General features: G+C 35.0%; 1 protein-coding gene across 2 annotated transcripts in view; it reads left to right on the forward strand.

Moving 5' to 3' along the window:
- Gyf (GIGYF family protein Gyf) overlaps positions 1–17,707 on the forward strand; it is a 99,947-nt gene extending 82,240 nt beyond the window's left edge. For both annotated transcript variants that reach the window (XM_089093684.1, XM_089093685.1), the window contains 5 exons: positions 1,622–1,810; positions 3,372–3,525; positions 8,146–8,376; positions 11,006–11,229; positions 15,098–17,707. In XM_089093684.1, coding sequence (XP_088949810.1) covers positions 1,622–1,810; positions 3,372–3,525; positions 8,146–8,376; positions 11,006–11,229; positions 15,098–15,217 — 918 coding nt within the window. In that variant the 3' untranslated portion in view covers positions 15,218–17,707. The remainder of the gene's footprint in view (positions 1–1,621; positions 1,811–3,371; positions 3,526–8,145; positions 8,377–11,005; positions 11,230–15,097) is intronic.
- Positions 17,708–21,148: the final 3,441 nt, after the last annotated feature.

A 21,148-nucleotide genomic window follows, 5' to 3' on the forward strand; every position in this document is an offset into this window, starting at 1 on the left:
GACATTTGAGAATTTTGCTTGCAGCCCGCATAATATGTTTCTGGTGGAAAAGGCCTTTAGTTAGACAAATTTTCATTAATACAAACCTCAGTTTTATATGATTTTTGTCTTTGAACTCGGTAAATGCAGAATCTTGACGTCTTTGGATGGTCTGCTCGGCGGTCTAGGGGTAAAGGGGTAGGGTATTTATTGAAGGGTCTTGTGATCAATACCCATACTTACGAAAGTTTTCTAGCATTTTATTTTTGTCATATCTCAATAAACATGTACGTTTATTAATGCTTTGATAGTCTATTGGGAAATTCATCCCAATCAATACTTTCATCCGCTAACCACCTTCCGTTTGTGGCGCTGTGATATGTTCCATTTGTGAAGCAAACGTGTATTACTTTTTATGTACCTTTGATATGCTATGTTAAGAAGAGAACATTTTTTAAATTCAGCCTGTGAAAGTTCTTTCAAGGTACGAGGTCCCTTCCCAATAACTCCATATGTACAAAGCTCTATCCGTACTTCCCCAGAGTATTTTTGCCTGGCGTAGCACTATGGTTCGACATCCCAGGAGTCAGATCCATTGGATAGCATTCGGTTTAGAGCTTTGGTGATTGTGTCTAGGGAGCCTTAAAGCTTTGTATGACCCCAGTCAGAATCTTAGTAACATTTTGGGTTATCACATTGAACTGTGTTTACTCACTGAAATGTCTTCCCCCTTTTATCATTCTTCAGGCATAGGTTCTCGTCAAGCAACAGTCCATGTTCCCAATGTACAGCCGGTAATCTTGAGACAAGGCCGTATCCAGGGCCTAACAAAAATGAATATAAACAAATTCTGTATGGGTTTTTTAAGGTCCCCCACCCCACGAATTTTTTTTAACCCGTCCCCCCCCCCTCTCCCCTGACAAAAAAAAATCCTGTATACGACCCTGGCTCGAGACATGCGAGATATGAATAAAGCCTGACACGCTATTGTAAAATATTACAGCTCTAAAGTACAAATGTAATTAAGTAATGTAGTTTCTTTTTTGAATTTAGCATTGAATTGACTCCGTAGGATTCTATTTTCGATTTTGTTTTGTTCTTTGTACAATTTCTATATTGTTGTGGCGTGTTGTCTTTTTTTTGTATATATATATATATATATATATATATATATATATATATATATATATATATATATATATATATATATATATATATATATATATATATATATATATATATATATATATATATATATATATATATATATATATATATATGTATATATATATATATATATATATATATATATATATATATATATATATATATATATATATATATAAGGATTTGGTTTTGGTCTATATTTCATTTTGAAAATTGTTGAATAATGTTACCAGATGCCTTGTAAGCGATATCACAGCCATAAAAACGGAAAATGCGCCGGGAGCAACATTTTTCAAGCGAAAATGCTTCAAAGGTTGTATTTTTAAGTAAGATTCGCTTTAAAATTGTGCATATGGAAATTTAATGCGTAACCACTCAAACAAGTGCACAAATTACAAAAATGTGCCTTATGTGACAACACGGATGGAGAATAAAGATTGTGTGAGGCTCTAATATTCTTTTCGTCTATTTTTAGGCTGCAATAAGGGCTGCTCAAGAGAAGAGACTTAGGGAATTGCATCAGCAACAGGCAGCTACGATTGCCGCTGTAAAACAAAGACAACAGAAGGAAAGCTTCAAGTGGGGCCAGAGACCAACAGAGAACAATTCCTCTATCAAATCTTTGGCAGAAATCCAGGCTGAAGAAGCGGCAGAACTGGCAAAGGTTTTTTTTATTATTATTTCTTTGTTTTGAAATTTCTAAGAAGTACATGTCAGATCTTATAGTATAAACTAAGCCCCCAATTATAATTACTGTTTACAGTTTAGATAAAATTTCTTTGTTTATTGTCAAACCTAAGTGTTAAAGACATACTTTATTTTGTTTACATGAGACATTTGCGTCGCTACCTAAACCCACTTAAATCTGTTATTGAAACAATTTTTTCAGGGGGGGGGGGGTCGAACTTCCTATCCTTCCCCCTGGATGCAGCCTTGATCACAAATATCTGCTCTAGAATACAAAGGGAATGCCACATGATTCTCGATCTTAATATGATTTAAACTTTGCCATTTATCTCAAAGAAAGCTCAGACTCAATATTTTGAAGGGTAATTCACCAAAATACTTTTTAGATTTAAAGATTAAACAATATAGGTGAGTATAATTTGTAGTATAAAAACAAATTCAGTTCGAAAATCCTTACATAATACGTAACATAAACACATAAAAAGATATAAATACATAAATATAATGGATAAAAAAAATACAGAAAAAGGTAGTATAAAAGTACATTCGTTTCATAAATTTTCACCGAGTTGGCCAGCAAACCGAAAATTTGACAAGCGGAAACCGAAATTTAACTATGCAACCTACCAAACTTTTTGCTAATGTGTGAATGTATGGATGTATAATTTTTTTTTGTTTTTTTTTGGGGGGGGGGGATTTTTTTTGTCTATAATAAATTTATTATTATTATAAATGCATGAGTTTATAAAATAATTGATTGTATGAAGTTCTTCAGGACAGGAACCTTAAAATAATGAGAACAAACCCAAGGAGGTGCATCTCTGTTTCTGATCTACTCCAGATCTAACAATTTTTTGGCAACCTATTGGTTAATTATTAGAAAAGGCTAAATCCAAAAACTTGCTGCGGAGACTTCCAGTCTCATATGTCAAAAGTCATGATGCACAAAAATAAAAGGCTTTTTACTTCGCGCAGTTCTTGTGTAAGGCTTAAATAGATGTACAGTTTCTTTTTAAAAAAAATAATTTGCTTGTTTCAACTTAAATAACGTTCAATAATGTTAATCTAAAATTGATTTTTAAATGAGCGGATAATATGCAGGGAGGATTCCAACGTACGTATGTTCCTTGAATACGTTTTTGTTTTGTTTTTTTGCTGTTGTATATGCTACCGTGAATGTCCAAAATCTAGTTAATGCCGACAATAACCGGTGAATATCCAAAATTCCTTTTTTTTTCTGCTTGGATTCAATTACCTTTGCGAGTCAGCTTTTTCAGTCTTACGCAAGGTATGATGGTGAAAGTTAAAGTTAGGTTATGTTAATTTCGGTTAGGCTAAATTTAGCTATAAATATCAGAAATGAGTTAAAAATCTAAATTAACGTAACCCAACATAACCTAACCTGTCATCATCTAACCTTGCATTAAACTGAAAAAGGTAACTAACAGCGCTGACGAAATCCAAGGAGAATATTCGTGGATGAATTTTGCACATCCACGATTTCATATACATTTATTCATAAATTATTGTTCTACTAGATGACTGAAAAACATCGGGCTGAAAGGGCAGCTTTACAGGCTCAACTAGGTTTCCACCAGGCTGGGGTATGGACTGGCACTACTCAGAACCTATCTTGGGGTCAAATAGCCAAGCAATCTCAAGAAACTCAACATCAAGCCAGCAATGGGCATGGTAAATATAGCTGTTTTTATTTTTAGCTTGAGTGATTGAACTTCACTATTTGGAAGGAAAGGGTCTCTTCTCTATTTCCACCACTATTTGGAGATCTCTAACGCCACCAGAGTAATCTGGTGGCGTGTCAGGGTCACTTTAATGCGCCACTGATTTCTACGTGTCCCTATCTTGCCGATTTCCTACAACCGGTTGGGTTCTGACAAGTGTACTTCCCTCGCGGTACGAAAGTGCCAAGCTAATTGGCCCAAAGCGCCACAGATCTTGGGCTTAACAATCGTCTGGAAACGGAAACTCTTCTCCCCCCTCCCCTCCAGGAAAGATATCTCCTATCACAGGGCTTTTGTCTGTGACCTAACTCTCTGTACTCAGATTACCTATCTCACTCTAGGCTAATAATAAAGAAATCAAATTATAAAACAATTAGCTTACTTCTTTTCAAATCAAAGGTCATACAAAAAGCTAACTAACAAATCTTCCCGTCACCAGACAAAATAAAAGTCACCCGGGTGTGGCGTGCGAGGACCAGCCAATCAAAATCCTCACCGGGTGTGACGTAAAGCTAAAACGTATGGGCTAATTCTCCGTTTCACCCCCAATCTACTTTCAGCAAAACTGGCTTCCATAAATATATTTTTAGCAAGGATGAATCATCATTTACTGAGTCATTACAGTTCAGCTAATTTATCTATCTACGAGAAAGAAAGGGAAAAACCACAGTTATTATTATAAAGAGAAAACTGAGGATTCCGAAGTAAGAGGAAAGTTGAGTGGGGGTCAAAGGGAATCACAAAGTGTGGATAATTGAAAGTATGCAAAGAAATCGGAATAAAGAAGCAAACAGAAGAATACATTAGTCTGACAAAAAGGGGCTGGAGGTTCCAACACTTCGTCCCTATGATGAATGGTCTTTAATCTGGTAAGTTTGCTGGAACCTCGTGCGCCTTACCCCCCCCCCCCCTCCAAAAAAAAGAAGAAGAACATATATTTTATAAAATCATATTGTTCCGTGTTATCTTTACAGGTCACTTCTTTTTTCTCATCATCTCTTTACTTTCTCTTCTTCAGTGATCCTGTGGTACAGGAGTCGTTGTCTTTCCGAGTTGTGTGGGGTATTATGAACTCCGTTTCGTCTTTTACCAACCCCACTTCCTCCTTTGTCCGGAATAACTCTAGCATGTTGAGGAGAACCTCATCTGTCAGATTTTCTGCAGAGATTTGGGGGTTGATGCGGGGATTAGGGGTTTTATGTGTTCCGTCGGATATCGAATATTGGTGACGGAACATAAGATTTAAGCTCTGCTGGTAGACGGTATAGTAAGTGGTGTTGGGTCATGCTTAGATTGGGGTTTTCATGTTTTTTTTATAAGTTTTCTTGTCTGTATAATTTCTTTCCGAGTACTGTTGTCCTTGAAAGTTGTTCTCGTTGTTGGACAGATCCAGAGGGGGCTAGAGATGCATTGGGGTTGTTGTTGGGGCGTATCAGAGAACGGTTCGTTGCATGGGGTGGGTGGATGTTGTGGTGTGGAATTGGAAGGCGAGGTGTGAAGTAAGAGTGAGTGGGCTTAGCAGATATGGTACAAGCCAGACCTAACAAGAATAGAATAGAATATATTTATTCACTAAAGTTGCTGGGGCTAAAATGAGCATGTCATGACTAAAAAAAAAAGAAGACACAAAACAAGGATCAAAAACAAAATACAAATAAATAACAACACGAAATTATTAAAACAGCATATGCAGTCTCAAGGTCAATAAATTAAAACGAGTCATAAATAAAATTAATATATGTCAAGAGTCAGTTTTCATGGTCAAAATACTGACCGCTTATACAGAATATACCAGAAAATTACAAATATAAATGGTTGGTACATTCAAAAACACTCACAGGCAAATACCTGGAGTAAACCGCATCAAACGTTAAATATTTGTCAAAGTAATATTATTAAACTACCGAGTAAAATAAAGGACAAATGATTTGCAATATCTCGTGGTACTAGAGACTGGGTAAGTCATTAACTGTGGACAATTCTTTTTTATTTGTCGTAGTCTAGTGACTGGTCCTTCAGTATGGGGGATCTCAAGGCTGGGTAGTAGATGAGTTTGAAAATTCAAACAATTTAGTCCAAATCAATAAGTCAACTCATGTCTATGACTATCAAGTGAAACCAAGTTGTGTTGCTTCTGTGTGTCATCATATGTTGAGTGGTTTTGTCCAAGTATAATTTCTACAGCTCCTTTTTGCATCATCTCAAGTCTATCTGAATGATCTTTCGTCAAATCCGGATTCCAAGCTAGACATGCATACTCAAGAGAAGGTCTAACGCAGCCGCAGTATACAGACTTTAAAACCTCAGTTGGCATACCAAGTCTCTTCAAGTTGGAAAATGAATATAAAAGTGAGGCGCCTTTTTTAGTCATATAGTCAACATGCGATTTCCATCTTAAATCTTCGTCCAAAAGTATTCCAAGTATTTTAACAGTTTTCTTTGTCGACTGTAGGGAATTAAGAGAGGAGTGGCTGTTGACCTTTAAGAAGGAAAAATCATAAAAGAGCTGTTAGTTTCACTGAATGTCAGTTTTACTTTTCCCAATTCAGCTTTCAGATCATTAAAATTTCTCGTCAAGTCAGACTGTTCGGTAGTCAGAGGGCTTAGTCGTAGTGATAAGACAGTTAAATCATGAGCACATTTAAAACACTCACGAATTGCTGCTAAAACATGGGTAAAAACAATAAGAAAAGAAAGTTGGTTTAATTTAGTTCTTTGTCGCAAACCACAAAAAAAAAATCTATAAATCCAGATAGCTCATGATCAGGGAGTTGGACTCAGAGACCTTTTAAAAAGAAAACTAGGGAGCAAACGTACAACAAATGGACGGGCACCCATTACCTGAGCTTCTTCCACTGCTACATTATGGTCAAGACTGTCAAAAGCCAACAGTACTATGCCTAGGTCAAAATCCAAATTGTTGGGAATCGATATTATCTTTTATGTTCTGAAAAAAACAATAAAAATGAAATTTTTAAACTCTTTTGTAAGAGCCGGTGTTTTTGAAATCGGCATCATATCAGTAATATCCTTAGGGGCCTTACACTTGGGGATTGGGGTAACATACGACTGTTTAAAAATTCTAGGGAAATTACCATCAATAGCACATTGGTTTAAAGATGTAGATAACGATTAACACACTCAATAATCAATTTAATCGGTATCTCACTAGGGTAACTAGATTTACGAGAATCAAGTGCCTTCAACTTTTTAGCAACCGAACTAGTCTTTAGGATAGGGATATTGGAAACTGGGTCATTGGGGGGTAAGATTGTTAGTCCCCGATGAATTTTTCGAACTGATTAAAAAAAAAATCCTTTTTCACTAGGTAGCAGGGGTTTATCATTATCATCTCTCACTTCAACTCTTGTCACTTTTTACCGATAATGTTCTGAACTGTATTATGGAACTTCCTTGGGTTGGATTTATATATTTTGCTTGTAATTTTAGAACCATACTGTTTACTTGAAAATCTTATTTTATGTACAATTGTATTTCTTAATCTTTTGAAGTCTCTCTTAGGTCCAGTTAAATGCAATTCATGCTTTAATTTTATCAGGTCCCGAGTATCTTGGGTAATCTATGGTTTTTCTTAGATTTCATATATTTTCTTTTTTGTGCGAATATTTCACAATATTTTTCGAACATTTCCTTACAGAACAAACTTGCCATTTTGTCTCCATCAGACAATTAGAGAATGGCACGCAGGTCTTGATTTGTGAGCCATTTCTTGTAGAGCTTTACTAGCTCAGGTGTGAAGGGCCTGTACCCTACACTATTTTTTGTGACTGTTTGGGATAAAATGATTAGGTACCCAACTAACACACAGGCGGTCACTCATACCTAATGGGGGTAGTGTAACTGGGGTATTGTAATATTCAGGACAGTTGCTAAAAATGAGATCTAACATGTTGGCTCATTGACAACCTGTTTAAGTGACAGAGAATTGGGATCTCTGAATTGGGATCTTAAGTGACAGTCATTTGGGATCTAAGTCATTAAAATCACCAGACATTATGATACCAGGATCCAAGTATCGAGAATCGTACAGTTAGGATACGTTAGGATACAAGGATCGTACATTGTCACTGCAATTCTGTTAGTAATTCACTGGGTCCTTACGATAAGGATGGACTATCAGTCATAGCCTTTCGTCCTCTCAGACGTATCCCTAAAGTTCCTGACCTGGATGGAGAGGCTTGGGTTTTACTAGTGGCTGGTGTTATGGCATGGGCCCTTGCTGTACCTTTGCCGTTATGATGGGATGGCAGTAAAAACAGTAGCATAAAAGGGTAAAGCAGAAACCAAGACTAATATTAATACAGGAATAGAAATAAGAAATAAATAGGGAAAACAAAAATAAAGACTAATAATTAAATACTCAAACGATTTTAGTAAAAAAGAACCCAAAAGCAGAAATTACTTTCTTTATTGATGTAACCCCGAACTTGCACTTACACGAGTCCGTGGCCTCACATAAATATAGCCGCAAACTAACACAATAACCAAAGGAATGATAGGTCTGAAAATGAGAACGTTTACTTTTTGGTTCATTTGTTTCTCTCTTTAGGTGGTGGATTTTGGGATGAAACTCCAGTCGTTCGTCAGCCCCCTCGACAACAGCAGAAACCAGCTCAACAGCAGCCTCAACAAGCAGCACCCAAGAAACAAAAAGCTGCAAAAGATGAAGAAAATGTCAAAAAGATCTTTGAAAAAACGGCTCAGCAGCAAGTCAATAATGTTGATAAGTTCACTCAGTGGAGTATGGATTATTTGGGCAAGATGAATTCCGATATTGACAGTAAGTCGTTCTCTAATACCGTTCTGAATAAAGAACTTAGTTTGCTTATGAGATTAGAATCTCTTTTTCTAATATCAGTAAAGTAAAATGTTAATGGTTTAATAGCCAAAAGGCTCCTACTGTCTCAATTCCTTTATGTCAGTTACTAAGTAACTCTAATTTTTATACCATTATAAATAATTGCCTTTATTTCCTTACAAGAGTAGGATTAGTCGAACAAAAAATTACAAACTGTTGTATAATATTCACTAATTAACATGTTGATGGAAATACTTTTAATTCTCTAATACCATTCTGCATAAAGAACTTAATTTGCTTATGAGATTAGAATCTCTTTTTCTAATGCTAGAAAAGGAAGGTGTTAGTAGTTTAATAGCCAAAAGGGGCCTATTGTCTCAATTCCTTTATGTCAGTGACTAAGTAGCTATAATTTTATACTATTATAAATAATTGCCTTTTTGTATACCAAGCAAAGAAATGCTTGACAAATAGATATGGTACTGCTCCACAATAGCTTAACTTTTGGTTAAGGGCGGGGGGGGGCGGACAATTAACCGTGTATTTTTTTTATGGACTAAATTTAACTTTAGGCACGAATACCCTCTTTGGAAGGAATGGTCGCTTACACTGGGTAGCTCAATCTATAGCTTTTCGATAATTCAAAATTGATTCGCTTTTCATTTAATAGCCTTTTGATCATCTTGAGGCAAAACAAAAAAAGCACACATCAGTTATTATCCTCGGAACACATACATATCAATTTTTTGGTAGAAAGGGCTTTGAAAACTTTGCAATTGGGATCCCTGGTATGCTTCATTTTACGGCGTGTTTTTCATAACGATTATTCCCCTTCTAGGGACGTTTCCCCCTTTTTCCAAAAGTCAGGTAAATTTCCTCAGGTTCGGAACTTTTGGCGGGAAAGTTTAAATTTAATGAGTTTGATTATTTAGAAGCACCATAAAAATCTAGTGCTCTTTTTTTAGAAGTTTAGTTACTATTGTCGTGTGTCGCTTACAGCTTGTTACCACGAGCTCTTTAGTAACGTGTTTGTTATTATTGTATTATAAATACAAATATACTTAAATATTTATGTTTGATAATGTTATAATTTATGCATTATAATTTTAGTTATTTATATGGGCCTTTTGCAAAAGGGTTTCTTTCGACCCCCGTTCTTTATGGAAAAAGTACACTTGGGAAGCTGTTTGGCCTGCTACTTAAATTTTTGCTACTTTAGGCTGCTTAACTTTTAACGACCTCAGACGTTTCGCCAATAATTGCCAATACGCCTGCTTGGTGTGCTAGATAAATTTGTGGTTGATAAACGAGAACGTTTGAAAGGTACGAAAAACAAATGCTAAAACGAAAGAAATAGCAATTACTTATATTCGAATATTTAATTTTGCATCTGGAATACCTCCCTTGACGGGAAAGGAAAGTATAACGTGTTAAAAAAAAAAAAAAAAAATAACCTACAAATATAGGAAGATATTTTTAGAAATTACAACCGGATATTTCTCAGCGGGAAAGCAAAATATAAAAAGAAAGAGAAGAAAGAAACATGTAAAAAAAAATAATAAATAATCTACAAATGTAGGAAGATGTACTTAGAAATTACAACCGGATATTTCTTGATGGAAAAGCAAAATATAAAATGAAATATAAAGGAACTGAAACAAATGAATACATAAAATAGAATGTATGAAATGAAATGAATACATGAAATAGAAATTAAATACAAACAAATGAAAACTATAAGATAAATATGAAAAGAAAAAAAAAACTGCAAATACAGCCTAGTTGGTATAATCAAAATTTACATTTCTTTTTTCTACACTGGAGACTAGTTACTTGATTGGATAAGATGATACTGGATGGAGAAACGGCTATCATAAACTATTAAATTGCCGGAATAACATTTGTTTATATATAAAACACAAACTTGAGAACAAAATAAGATTATAAATTCTTAAAACTCGGCATAAATGCTAGACTGAGAGAATAGGGTTATGACCACTGATCACTAATCACCAAGGGAAATGACCTCCCTCCTCCTTGTTTCATCGAGATGAAGTCCTGCTTGTATGTTTGAATAAGGTATTTGCAAGGGCTTTACTTATTTGCAAGTTATCAGAAAATGTTGTTTGGCTATTTTCACTGAGGGAAATGACCTCCTCCCTCCTTGTTCCATCGAGATGAAGTCCTGCATGTATGTTTGATCAAGGTATTTACTTCTAAGGTATAAGAATTACTTACCAAGTGCAAAAGTATTCAGATACAACAATATCTAGGAAGCGAAATTCGAGTTTTAGAGTCTCATTGGAAAAGAAAGCAAGTGACATTGTACTTAAATATTTACATAGAAAAAGATTAAGGCTCTTCTCCAGCGATTTACTTAAATGTGGGAGTTTCTCAAGGTCTCTCTTGAAATCCTGAATATCCCTGAATTTATGTGTAACCCTTATTCGCATAATAAAATAATTTTTTATTATTATCCCCCCCCCCCTGTCCCCATCTTTTCCCTGGAAAGAAATTGCTTAATGTTGTGATATGCTTGTAGTGTTCAGTATACCTCGTGCTTATTCTAGTTAATTCTAACCTATTTTAATTGTAACTCGCTTTTTTCCAGTTCCTACTTTTATCGCCTTCTTAAAAGAAGTAGAATCAGCCTATGATGTCAATGACTACGTTCGATCGTATTTGGGTGATGGTAAAGAGGCAAAGGAATTTGGGAAGCAGTTCCTCGAAAAGAGGTCGAAGTGGCGTGCTCAGAAGAGAGGCCTTGTTGATGATGGTAATATTGATGTTCCTGCCAAATCAGTTAATGCGAGTAATGAGTTCCAAGAAGTTAAGGTGAGTCAGCTTTCCATTTATTTACGATTTAAAATAAGCGCTCTTTTTTTTTTTCTTTTTTTTCTTTTTTTTTAATTAAATACCAATGAATAATTTTTGTACATTTTCTTTTCCTTTAAAACTGAAAGTTTATTATTTTTTTATAGTGAATATCTATATTCTAAAGATAGACAAGCAATGGTTTTTTTGTTGTTTTTATTTTTAGCTGGAAACAGGCAGTTTTTCCTGCTTCTTTTCTTGATTTTCTCTATTCTTTATACTAAATAATAAAAAAGAACAAGAAAAATAAATATCTTACGGTTTTATTATTATTTATTCCCGAGGGTTTAGACTTCCCAGCTAAACCCTAAACAAATTATTGTGTATGATTATATCGTGTAATTCAACGTCCGAAAGGGAATATACTTTTGCATACGTTTTTTAAGCTTTTGAGTTAGATGCGCCTTTATGTATTATCCTTATTTATGGGTATAATTGCCTCGAGTATGGTTGTTTTGAATGTTTCTTTGTGTCAATTCCAAAAGACACCTTGGTAATTTAAAAGAGGTTATAATTTTCTTTTTCTTTTTGTGTATGTCAAAATTTGATTTATAGACCCTCGGTTATAATGGGCTATAGATATTTGAGATATCGTTTGATATATTCGTTTGATAGTGATTTTCTTTTATATTGTTTGTTTTTCAAGATAATTCAGTGTCTGCTTTCTCAAAATTAAATATATCTAAGTTGCCAAATTTGTAAACTGTTGGAATTATGAGCTCTTGTACTCAACTTTTCTACCTTAACATGAGACCTGAACAAAGTCTTCTTTTCCCAAACAGCCAGGCACGTACTCAGTAATCTAATTTGAAGGAAAGAGTATTTACAAAAAAAAAAAGATCCCTATATACGCAAAAAAAAATATATGAAAATATTGACAAACCCGAAAACCTTGAGACTTTTGGAGGGGGTGGGGTGCTATGGTTTTGATTGTGAAGCTTTTGATATATTTTTATTTCTTATACCTTATGACTCGACACTCCTATAAACCAAACTCCCCAATACTTGTCAAAGAAATTGTTCGGATATGTAAATCTAGATCCGGATTGTGGGGGGAGGGGATTGACAAATTTTTTAAACACTGGCAAGTTGGAAAAATCTTGAGGTTTTGGGATGAGGGGGAGGAGTATTGAGTTCGAACCAACAATATCTGTTTGGTAATACTACTACTACTACTGCTAACAACTTACCGATGCAATAAGCTGCCTGAGGCCAACACAGCTACGGACGCTCCTCCTCCATCCCAATCTATTCAAAGTCTCCCTCTTTAAACCCACCCACGAAGTTCCAATTTCCTTTAAATCTCTCTTTATGACGTCCTGCCACCCCAGACGGGGACGACCTGCTTTCCGTTTAGCCCTAGATGGTTGGCCGAAAAGGACAATCTTCGGCAATCTGTCATCCTTCATCCTCACAACGTGCCCTAGCCACCTCAACCTTTCCTTAATTATAGCCCTAGAAAGCGGTATTAAACCACATTTTTCGTATAGCCTATTGTTTGAAATACGGTCAGTCAGCCTGGTACCCAGAGCAATCCTTAAGCAATTTCTCTGGAAAACATCTAGCAAATCTTCATCCGCTTTTCGGAGCGTCCATGCTTCAGAGCCATATTTGACCACTGTCATCACTGTAGCTTCTAATATTCTAATAATAGTATTCTAATTAATTATTCGAATATTATATTATTATTAGAATATTATATTATTAGAATACAATATTCTAATATTATATTACCAAACATAATAATATATGCTAATAATAATATTCTAATAATATTCTGTAGCTTCTGTAGCTTCTAATAATAGGGGCCGACAAACTCAAGCGAATTTTCCACTTGCGTCTTTTTATGTTAAAAATGTGTGTCTTATAATGCGATTGTATTACTTTTTGGAAACGCAGCCGGTCTGCCGCTACTATCGAATAACAAAATCGTTACATGTCTCATTTTGGATTTACCCTTGTTTACATTATATTGGGCTTCATTTTTTATCGAACTTTTAAGTGCAATCGCAATTGACTCCTGTCAGCTACAGAGAGGTTTTTGGCCTTCTCTGTTGATCCGCAGCGTAGTGAATATTGTCAGATACTGGTCCCTGGACGTACAGGGTACCAAAAACTTTGATTTGGATGAGGTCATTAGTTATTCCTAATATTCTTAAGCAGCTTTGTCTCAGGATTTTTCTGCCTCTATATGTGTAATTATATAACTGGCTATTAAGCTGCAATTATTTACACTAGAGGAACATCATCAAGGAATTGATTATGCCGCGAATCTTGTAATAATTATATGCAACATTTGGCTTATAAACCAGGGCTGCCACAAGATATCTAAAGGTCCCTTTTTCTGCCAAAGAAGACCTCTAAAGTCCCTATTTTTGACTCCTTGAATCTGTGGCAGCCCTGGTAAACTAGTGCCACCAAAAAACTTCTGAACAGAACCTGAAATCAATTCTAATAGAATGTGCTGCTTATGCTAAGGTTCAAAGAAAGTGTCTGAAAAGAATGCAAATTTGCAGAACTCAAGACAAGCAAACTTACAGAATTAATTTAGATATCCCTTTCTGGGACTTCGTCAATGGAACACCAAATATCTACTTAACAGGGAATGGGGCTCCTCAATAGATTATTGTCAAGCAGTGGATTCCTGGTGGTGAAAAAAAAATAGTGGGAAAAAAGGTATATTTGGGTATATAATGTCTCTCATGATAACCAAAGGTACGTGAGAAATTAGTCCAAAAATAATATAAAATTCACAAGAAAACATTATGAGCCTAAAAACTAATTTTCACTTTAGGCTATTGTTGGGGTTTAAGGTACGGGGGTCACCACTTATTAGTGCAAAAATGGTGCGAAAAGATTGCTATGCCACTTATTCGAGGGGGAGAAATCCTTGTCGGCCCAAATGTTAGTGGGGTTCCCGCGCTACCCCAGCGGTTCCTTTTCTATTGTGTATGTCAGTGCCCGATTTACAATATACCCTGCCTTAGGGTACGATAGCGTCATCGAATGGCCCCAGGGGCCACACTAAGGCCAAGGGGTATCGGTAATATTTCTAATTATCTCCTTGGATTCTACCTAGGCTAAAAAGTCAAAGATTATATAATATAAAAAATCTTACTGTAATCAGTCACGCTACAAAAAAGGAACTAAAAATCACACATTTCCAATTTTCCCCAGCTCGCTCAGCCAATCCAAAGGCTTACTAATTACTGGTCAATCATCCCTAACTGCGCACTTAATGCCTCGTGGTCTATGTACCCAACTACGCAATTAAAAGGAAAGAAAATGGCGCGACCAAAATTAAAGGAAAATTAATAATTATTACTTGGGGAAGAAAATAATTAAGGGACCAAAAGAAAAGAATCTGGGAAGGACATTTATCTGAAACAAACTAGGACCAATGGTCCTAACAGCTATAATATACAATTTTTCATGAATCATATTTTTGGGGTCACTTCCGTGTTAATCTTCTTAAGAAAATCTTCGGCCGGGAGTGCATTGTGTGGGTCGGTGCAAATCCTCCGACACTTTCTGTATTTTTCGCCCAGATTTATTCAGGTACCCATTTAGAGCAGGGTTGTCTCGGGCTCAGTTTACAGAGTCACGCCATTGACCCTCGTTTTAACCTAAATTTACTGTGAAACCACGTCTCGAACCCCTGTCCTTAGGATTTCAAGTCTACCGCTCTGACCATTTCTATTTCTATTTTTGAGTAAGTCAAAATAGGGGGAAAGGAGGCAAGGAAGTTGATGGAAACTATCCTTGGTTTCAGTTTACCTGGTGTTCAATATTATTAAATGAAACTGACCATTCTCTTTTTTATTTTTAGAGCAAGTCAAAAAAGGGGAAAAAGGGAGGCAAGAAAGTTGATGGAAGCTCTCTCCTTGGTTTTAGTGTATCTGGTGCTTCGGATCGTTTCAACGTTGGTGAAAGAGATTACGGAAATTGAACAACTTCATTGCCAGTGATTTTTGATTTTTAATTTTGGATGGACATGCGAAAGGTGTACCTGTTAAATCCTACTACGCCCACTTTAAAAAGGATTTTTTAGTTTTGTGTTCTGTTAAGGCCAGCTTTAAAGAGAGTGTTTATGTTATAGACAAACCGTTACAAGATTATAGGCTTAACGCCGTCTTAATTGGCTAAAAATGAAAACAGTTTGCGCTGCAAGTGGTCTTGCGTGCTTTATGTATTTACAGTTTTATATTATTACAGTTTTTTTTTATATCTTTGTTATTCTGTTACACTTCGCGGCCAAGTGTGTCCTATTTGGTTAAAAGCCATTGCATAGTAACTTCGTAATTGTAAATATTGTAATTCATTGCGATCGGTCAGACAAATTCTTACTGATACTCCCCAGTCCTTGTTACAACTTTTTTCGTACGTTTGTGCTACGAAAACGTGCGTTTACAAATAACTTTAAACATTTGTTACTTTCTTCATTAAAACATTTGTTAAAATTTCTTCATTTAAACATTTGTTAGAATTTCACTAATTGTAGAAAAATATAATATAAGAATTTTGCTGCTAAGGATGAGGAGTAGAAAGACGCATAGGACTTTAACCCACTTGATGGCACTGGACTGCATTGGTAATAATCTTGTATCAGAAGATAAAAATTTGATTCTTTTGCTAATTATTTTGGTAATTTAAAATTGAAATTCAATTTAGTGTTTTAATTGTTGGCCACTAACTTACACTGTCAGCTTTTTCATCATCTTTTCCTTCTCCTTTTCTCAGTCGTCCTAGGGCTCATATGCACTACAAATATTTTTTATCACACCACCATATCTGCCCACAAGATAGGAGGAATTTCCTCTTGGTAGGAGGAGATACCTCCTCCCTCCCTAATTAAAAGTTTGTGGTATTAAAATAAATGTTTACACTCTCTCTTTAAAATTCAGAACCCATGTAAAAGGGAAATTATCATACTGTATATCCCTACAACTAGGTACAAGCGAAAAAAAAAGCCCCTTGGCTGAAAAGTGAGCTTTGATCTATTGATTCGAAAAGTCTCTTACATGTATTGTTTCTTTTGTCCCTAGTTGGTCAACCCTTTCTTCAAAAACACTAATCGCTATCACAAGCTAAAAAAGACAAATTCGCAGTTTAAGTCAAACAGCATTAAAATAAAAATAGGATCACAAGCTTAATGGAAGTCAAAAATCATAACAAATAAAAGAAAGAATTAGCAACTATAAAAAAAGGCTTGTGTAAAAAAAAAAAAAAAATCAAACTGAAAACTCGAAACAAAAAAAGAACTAGAGCTAAAAATGCGTCACAAAGAGTGAAAAAAAAAGAAAATGGCAGCATAAGTAGTGTCAATAACAGTTGTGACAATACATCAACAAAAAGAGAATTGGGTGTAAATGTATGAGCAGTTCACTACATAAGGAGGCATATTCAGAAAACAGTTCTTACTTCATAATATGCAAAATAATCCTAGTTCACATGTTTTCCAGCGGGAGAACCTTTATCTTCACTCCTTTCGCTGTATTTCAAGTTTTTCAAGCACATTTTACAATAATTTATGTCGATTCTCCAAGTCTTGATAATCGTTTATAAAACAAACACCCAAGAGCCATCTAGCTAATCTAAAATAATTTATTAAAATTTGCCTATTAATATCTTTTTTGGTTGATGGCAGTGATGGTATTTGACTTTCATGTATAAACTATTTGAAAACTGATAATTGCAGTCAAATCTATGTTAATTTTCACAATTTTGTTTTATAAAAAAAACAGTGAAAGAAGTAATGGTAAAGGTTCTCCCACTGGAAACTATGTCAACTAGGATTATTTTGTATATTATGAAGTAAGAATAGTTTTCTTAACATGTCTCCTTATGTAGTGGACTGCTCATACATTTATACCGAGACTTGCAACGCTTGGTAGTCCATTGTCTGTTATGTCACTTACTATGCCTGTTCTTTATCTTCTATCTGATGGTCTTCTTAATTGAAGGTATTTACGGCTGTAAAGGCTGAGTCAGGTAATATGAAGAACATCTTAATCGAATTAGTTGGTAATATAGCGTTAGGTCCAAAGTAGATGGCGGTTTATTTTTTGTGATTTTTTGGCATCAGCACAAAAAACTTAGGGCTTGATATGCCATTCGTCCATCATTTATCCACTTGGCAATTCTTGAATATTTGAAGCTTGCTTTCTTTATTTGATTAAATTGATTTTTCAGAACACGTGCGCATGCTTACTTATTCCTTTGGATGGCTTTAAGGTCCATGATCTTGTCCCTGTTTGTCTATGGTTTGTGTTTTAGTGGTGCTTTATGTATGGGATATTTATTAAATGCACAAAGACCTTGAAATTAAATGTGCCAGGAAGAATTTGAGTGACTCGAAGTTGAATTAAATGACAATTGTATCTTAATTTGTACAGTCGTTACGTTTTCCCATCGATTGGTAATACAAGCGTTCTTCGAACTGGTTGTACTTATACATTCTTTAGAAACGGAAAAAATTAGGAATTTTTATTTTCATTATTATTTTTTATAAGCAGTCATACAAAAAAAAAATCATCCACAATTCAGTATAATCAAGGCTAATAAAGACATAGGTATTATGTGAAGATAATACAGCAACTTAAAAGGAAGAACAAAAAAGCTGCTGGCTCAGTATTAAAGCCCAAGGATAGCTTAGCTGTAATAACTGGGCATTATAAACAGATATTTGTTTTTCCAAGGATGGATCAACCATTTGATGTCAAAGAGAACAAAAAGGGATGTTACTTTCCTCTACTTTCGTATTAAAAAGTATGGTTTAAATCTTTTTGTATGTGTTTTTCGACGTATTTTCGCAAGTTAATCACATGTCAGAAAGGAAATTAAATAACTCCGTCTCTTTTTATGTGTTGTTGCTTTGCTAATTTTTGAGCAAGTGAAAGGAACGCAAATTTGGCGAGTTCCAAATTGTTTTGACAACTAACCCCTCTGTATCTTGCTCCTGTTATACTTCCTCACAAAACAAGATTTCGAATACAGATACCAATCTATGTTCAGCAGAACACGGTGCGCCAAAAATGGGAAATGTTGAAAATATTCTGTAAAGGGGAAGAAAAATGAGCGAAGTTTGACTTGTCCGAATAGTTTGCTGTTTCTAGAAAAGCGTAGTCAAAGAGTATGGGCAAATTACAAGAGTAGAAACTGGCACTAGAATCGAAAAAAAAGAAGATCCACTTTTTAGTGCAGTAATAATGCAAAATTAGAGTAGCAATAAGTGTCCAATCTTAGTTTCCTTTTCAGTAAAACTTAGTTTCAGTAAAACTTATTTCCTACTGGATGATTGATTTGGGTTAAAATGACACTCATCAGTGTAGCTTTTTCTATAATCTTGTGCATTTTATGTTTTAAGGTTAAACCAATTCGGCTTTTGAACGCCTCAAATCTCGTCCCAGGCTCATATGTGGTTTGCCTCCTATATTCTCTTCATTTTTGTCCGTTCTAGGGATATGGGTATACCTTGGGTATACCCAACGGACATACATAAGCCGTTTATATTGCGCTTCCAAGATGTAAATCGCATTGTACGCTGTTGCAACCATTGTGTATTCTAAACACTGATTGAAAACTTATCTACATGCATTAAAAACCAAAATGTCGATCTGACATACAGCATGTCTCTAAATCTTTTAAATGTTTAAGAAAGCATTCTGGTATTATGAAGAAGATATCCGACTTCTGGACTTGATCCAAGGCAGTTAAAAGAAGGTGCAGGGGTCATCTCAGATGCCGAAATACTTCTTTTTTACTCCGTTTTTTTTTTGAAAAATGTTTTTTGTCTTTTTGTACAGTCTTTTATTCCTGAAAACACAATATAAAAAAGAATTTTCTATGGTTCATGTAGTGGTATTCTTGACCAAAAAGGTGATGCGTAACTAAAATCTGGCAATAGCAGCTATTTTCTTCGCGAAATCTGTTTATTCTTGTAAATCATCCAATTCGTTTGAAGCATGGGTGCCACCAGAGAGGGGTAATGACTCCCTTGGGAAACAAGAGAAAATTTTCCCAAATGATCAAAAGAGAAAAATAAGAAAATATTCCTAATTAAATCCTGGTAGGGACAAAACTCCTGATAGTATTTGTCTGTCCTCCACAAGTGGAAAAATCCCTGGTGGGGCTTTTGATTTAAAGTGAAAACTGTGTAAGATGCTTATGTTTACTGATTTTTTTTTCCTTATGCCTTGATGAAGTTCATTATTCCTCTGAAATTTATTTTTTCTATGAGTTCTGAATACGTGCAAATATCGATTTTTTTTTCCTTTCTTTTTTAAAGGCATTATTGTTTGGAAAATTACCTCCTCTAATTATGCTTTGTAATCCTAAATGCAACGAAATATTCATGGCCCCTTGTTATTCTCCTTTCCTTGCCGTAATTAATACAGTTTCTAAAAGTCACGTTTCCGAAAATGCTTCTTTCAAAATATGAATAAAAACCAAACAAAGCTGTAAATTAAAAATCAATAAAAATTATTGTTGAGAATATGTTCCAAATTCACCCGGAAGACTAAAAAATAGGTAATGTGTAATCGGAGAAAATAGCCTTGGTCTCAAGTTTCCACTCCAGTTGCGGTTTATTAACCCAAATGCAATATAAAACTAATGCTCCCTATTTATGATTTATATTTATATTGTTGGCGTTATTCAGTTAAAGTTTAAACATCAGCACGTTTTGTGAACATTCTATTCAAGAAATTTCTTACTACATCGCATCTGATCCACTTTCTTGATTACATACATGCCAACAAACGAGTTTTGCCCAGATTAAGAATAAACAGGTGTTTGGGTCCTGGTGTGGCTAGCCATAACTCAACCTTTTTAAGAAAAAGAAAACATCACTGTGTGTCAATGTAATTTGTTTAATAGTTTATTCTGTGAGTATCTTCCTTCTGATTAATGTTTAACCAAAGCGAAAAAGAGAGACTATCCAATAGTTTCGTCAAAAAGTGTTCTGATTTCATTGGTTCATGTTTGTGACATATTTTCATGAGCAAATTGCATTATAGTCTTAAAAGTATGTCAGAAAAAGAAGTCAAACAATCCCGCATTATTAAGAACTGATCAATAGGTAAGGAAAAGGAACAAAAAGTTAAATTCTATCCGATTTGCTCTTCTTTGTGAAATTTGAACTAGTAAAAAGAACGAAGTTTTAGAGTCAATAAAATAGTCTCTCTAATTATCTGTGATTTAAAAGGAAGCAGAAAAAAGCTACTTTTTTGACATAATTTAAAAGCTTATCACATGTCGGAAAGGAAATTAAACAACCCCGTCTCTTTTTATCCGTTGTTTGTTAATTTTTTAGTCATTAAAAAGAACGAAAATTTGACGAGTTCCAAATTGCTTTTACAAGTAATCTCTCTATTTCTCTTTGGTAATACATCCTAACAAAACAAGGGAAGTAACAAAACAAGCGACGCCAAATGCTAGAGGATATTGGTGATTTTTTTCTCGACAGCAGTGCCAGCTCTCTGTTTTGCCAGTTTCCGATATTCTTTAGATGCAATACACAAATGCTGTAGGAGAGCGTCCGAATTTAATAGCTTCAAAAGAAGGTGGTGGTTTAATCTTGAAGCATTGAGGCGTTCCTTGAGAAACGTCAAGGGCAATAACGAAGTGTTAAAACGAATCTCTTCGGCTTGTACTCTTCAAGCTGCTTCAGATCTAGGCCCAAGGCTATAACTAGTCGAGTTTGTAACCTAATTCTTCAATACTAAACCTTCAGATTTTCTTTTTACTATCGATGTTTCTAGAACGAGAAGAATGACAACTGTGTGTCGTAAAATTTTTCTTAGGAAACGGCATGAGAATTATTGAATTGAATTTGTACACTTACACATTGGTTTCCTCTCACGCCACAAAGAGCTGCAAT

Source organism: Artemia sp. Qi Xiang Cuo, chromosome 8 (genome assembly GCF_049724085.1).
Source record: "Artemia sp. Qi Xiang Cuo chromosome 8, ASM4972408v1, whole genome shotgun sequence".
NCBI lineage: Eukaryota > Metazoa > Arthropoda > Branchiopoda > Anostraca > Artemiidae > Artemia > Artemia sp. Qi Xiang Cuo.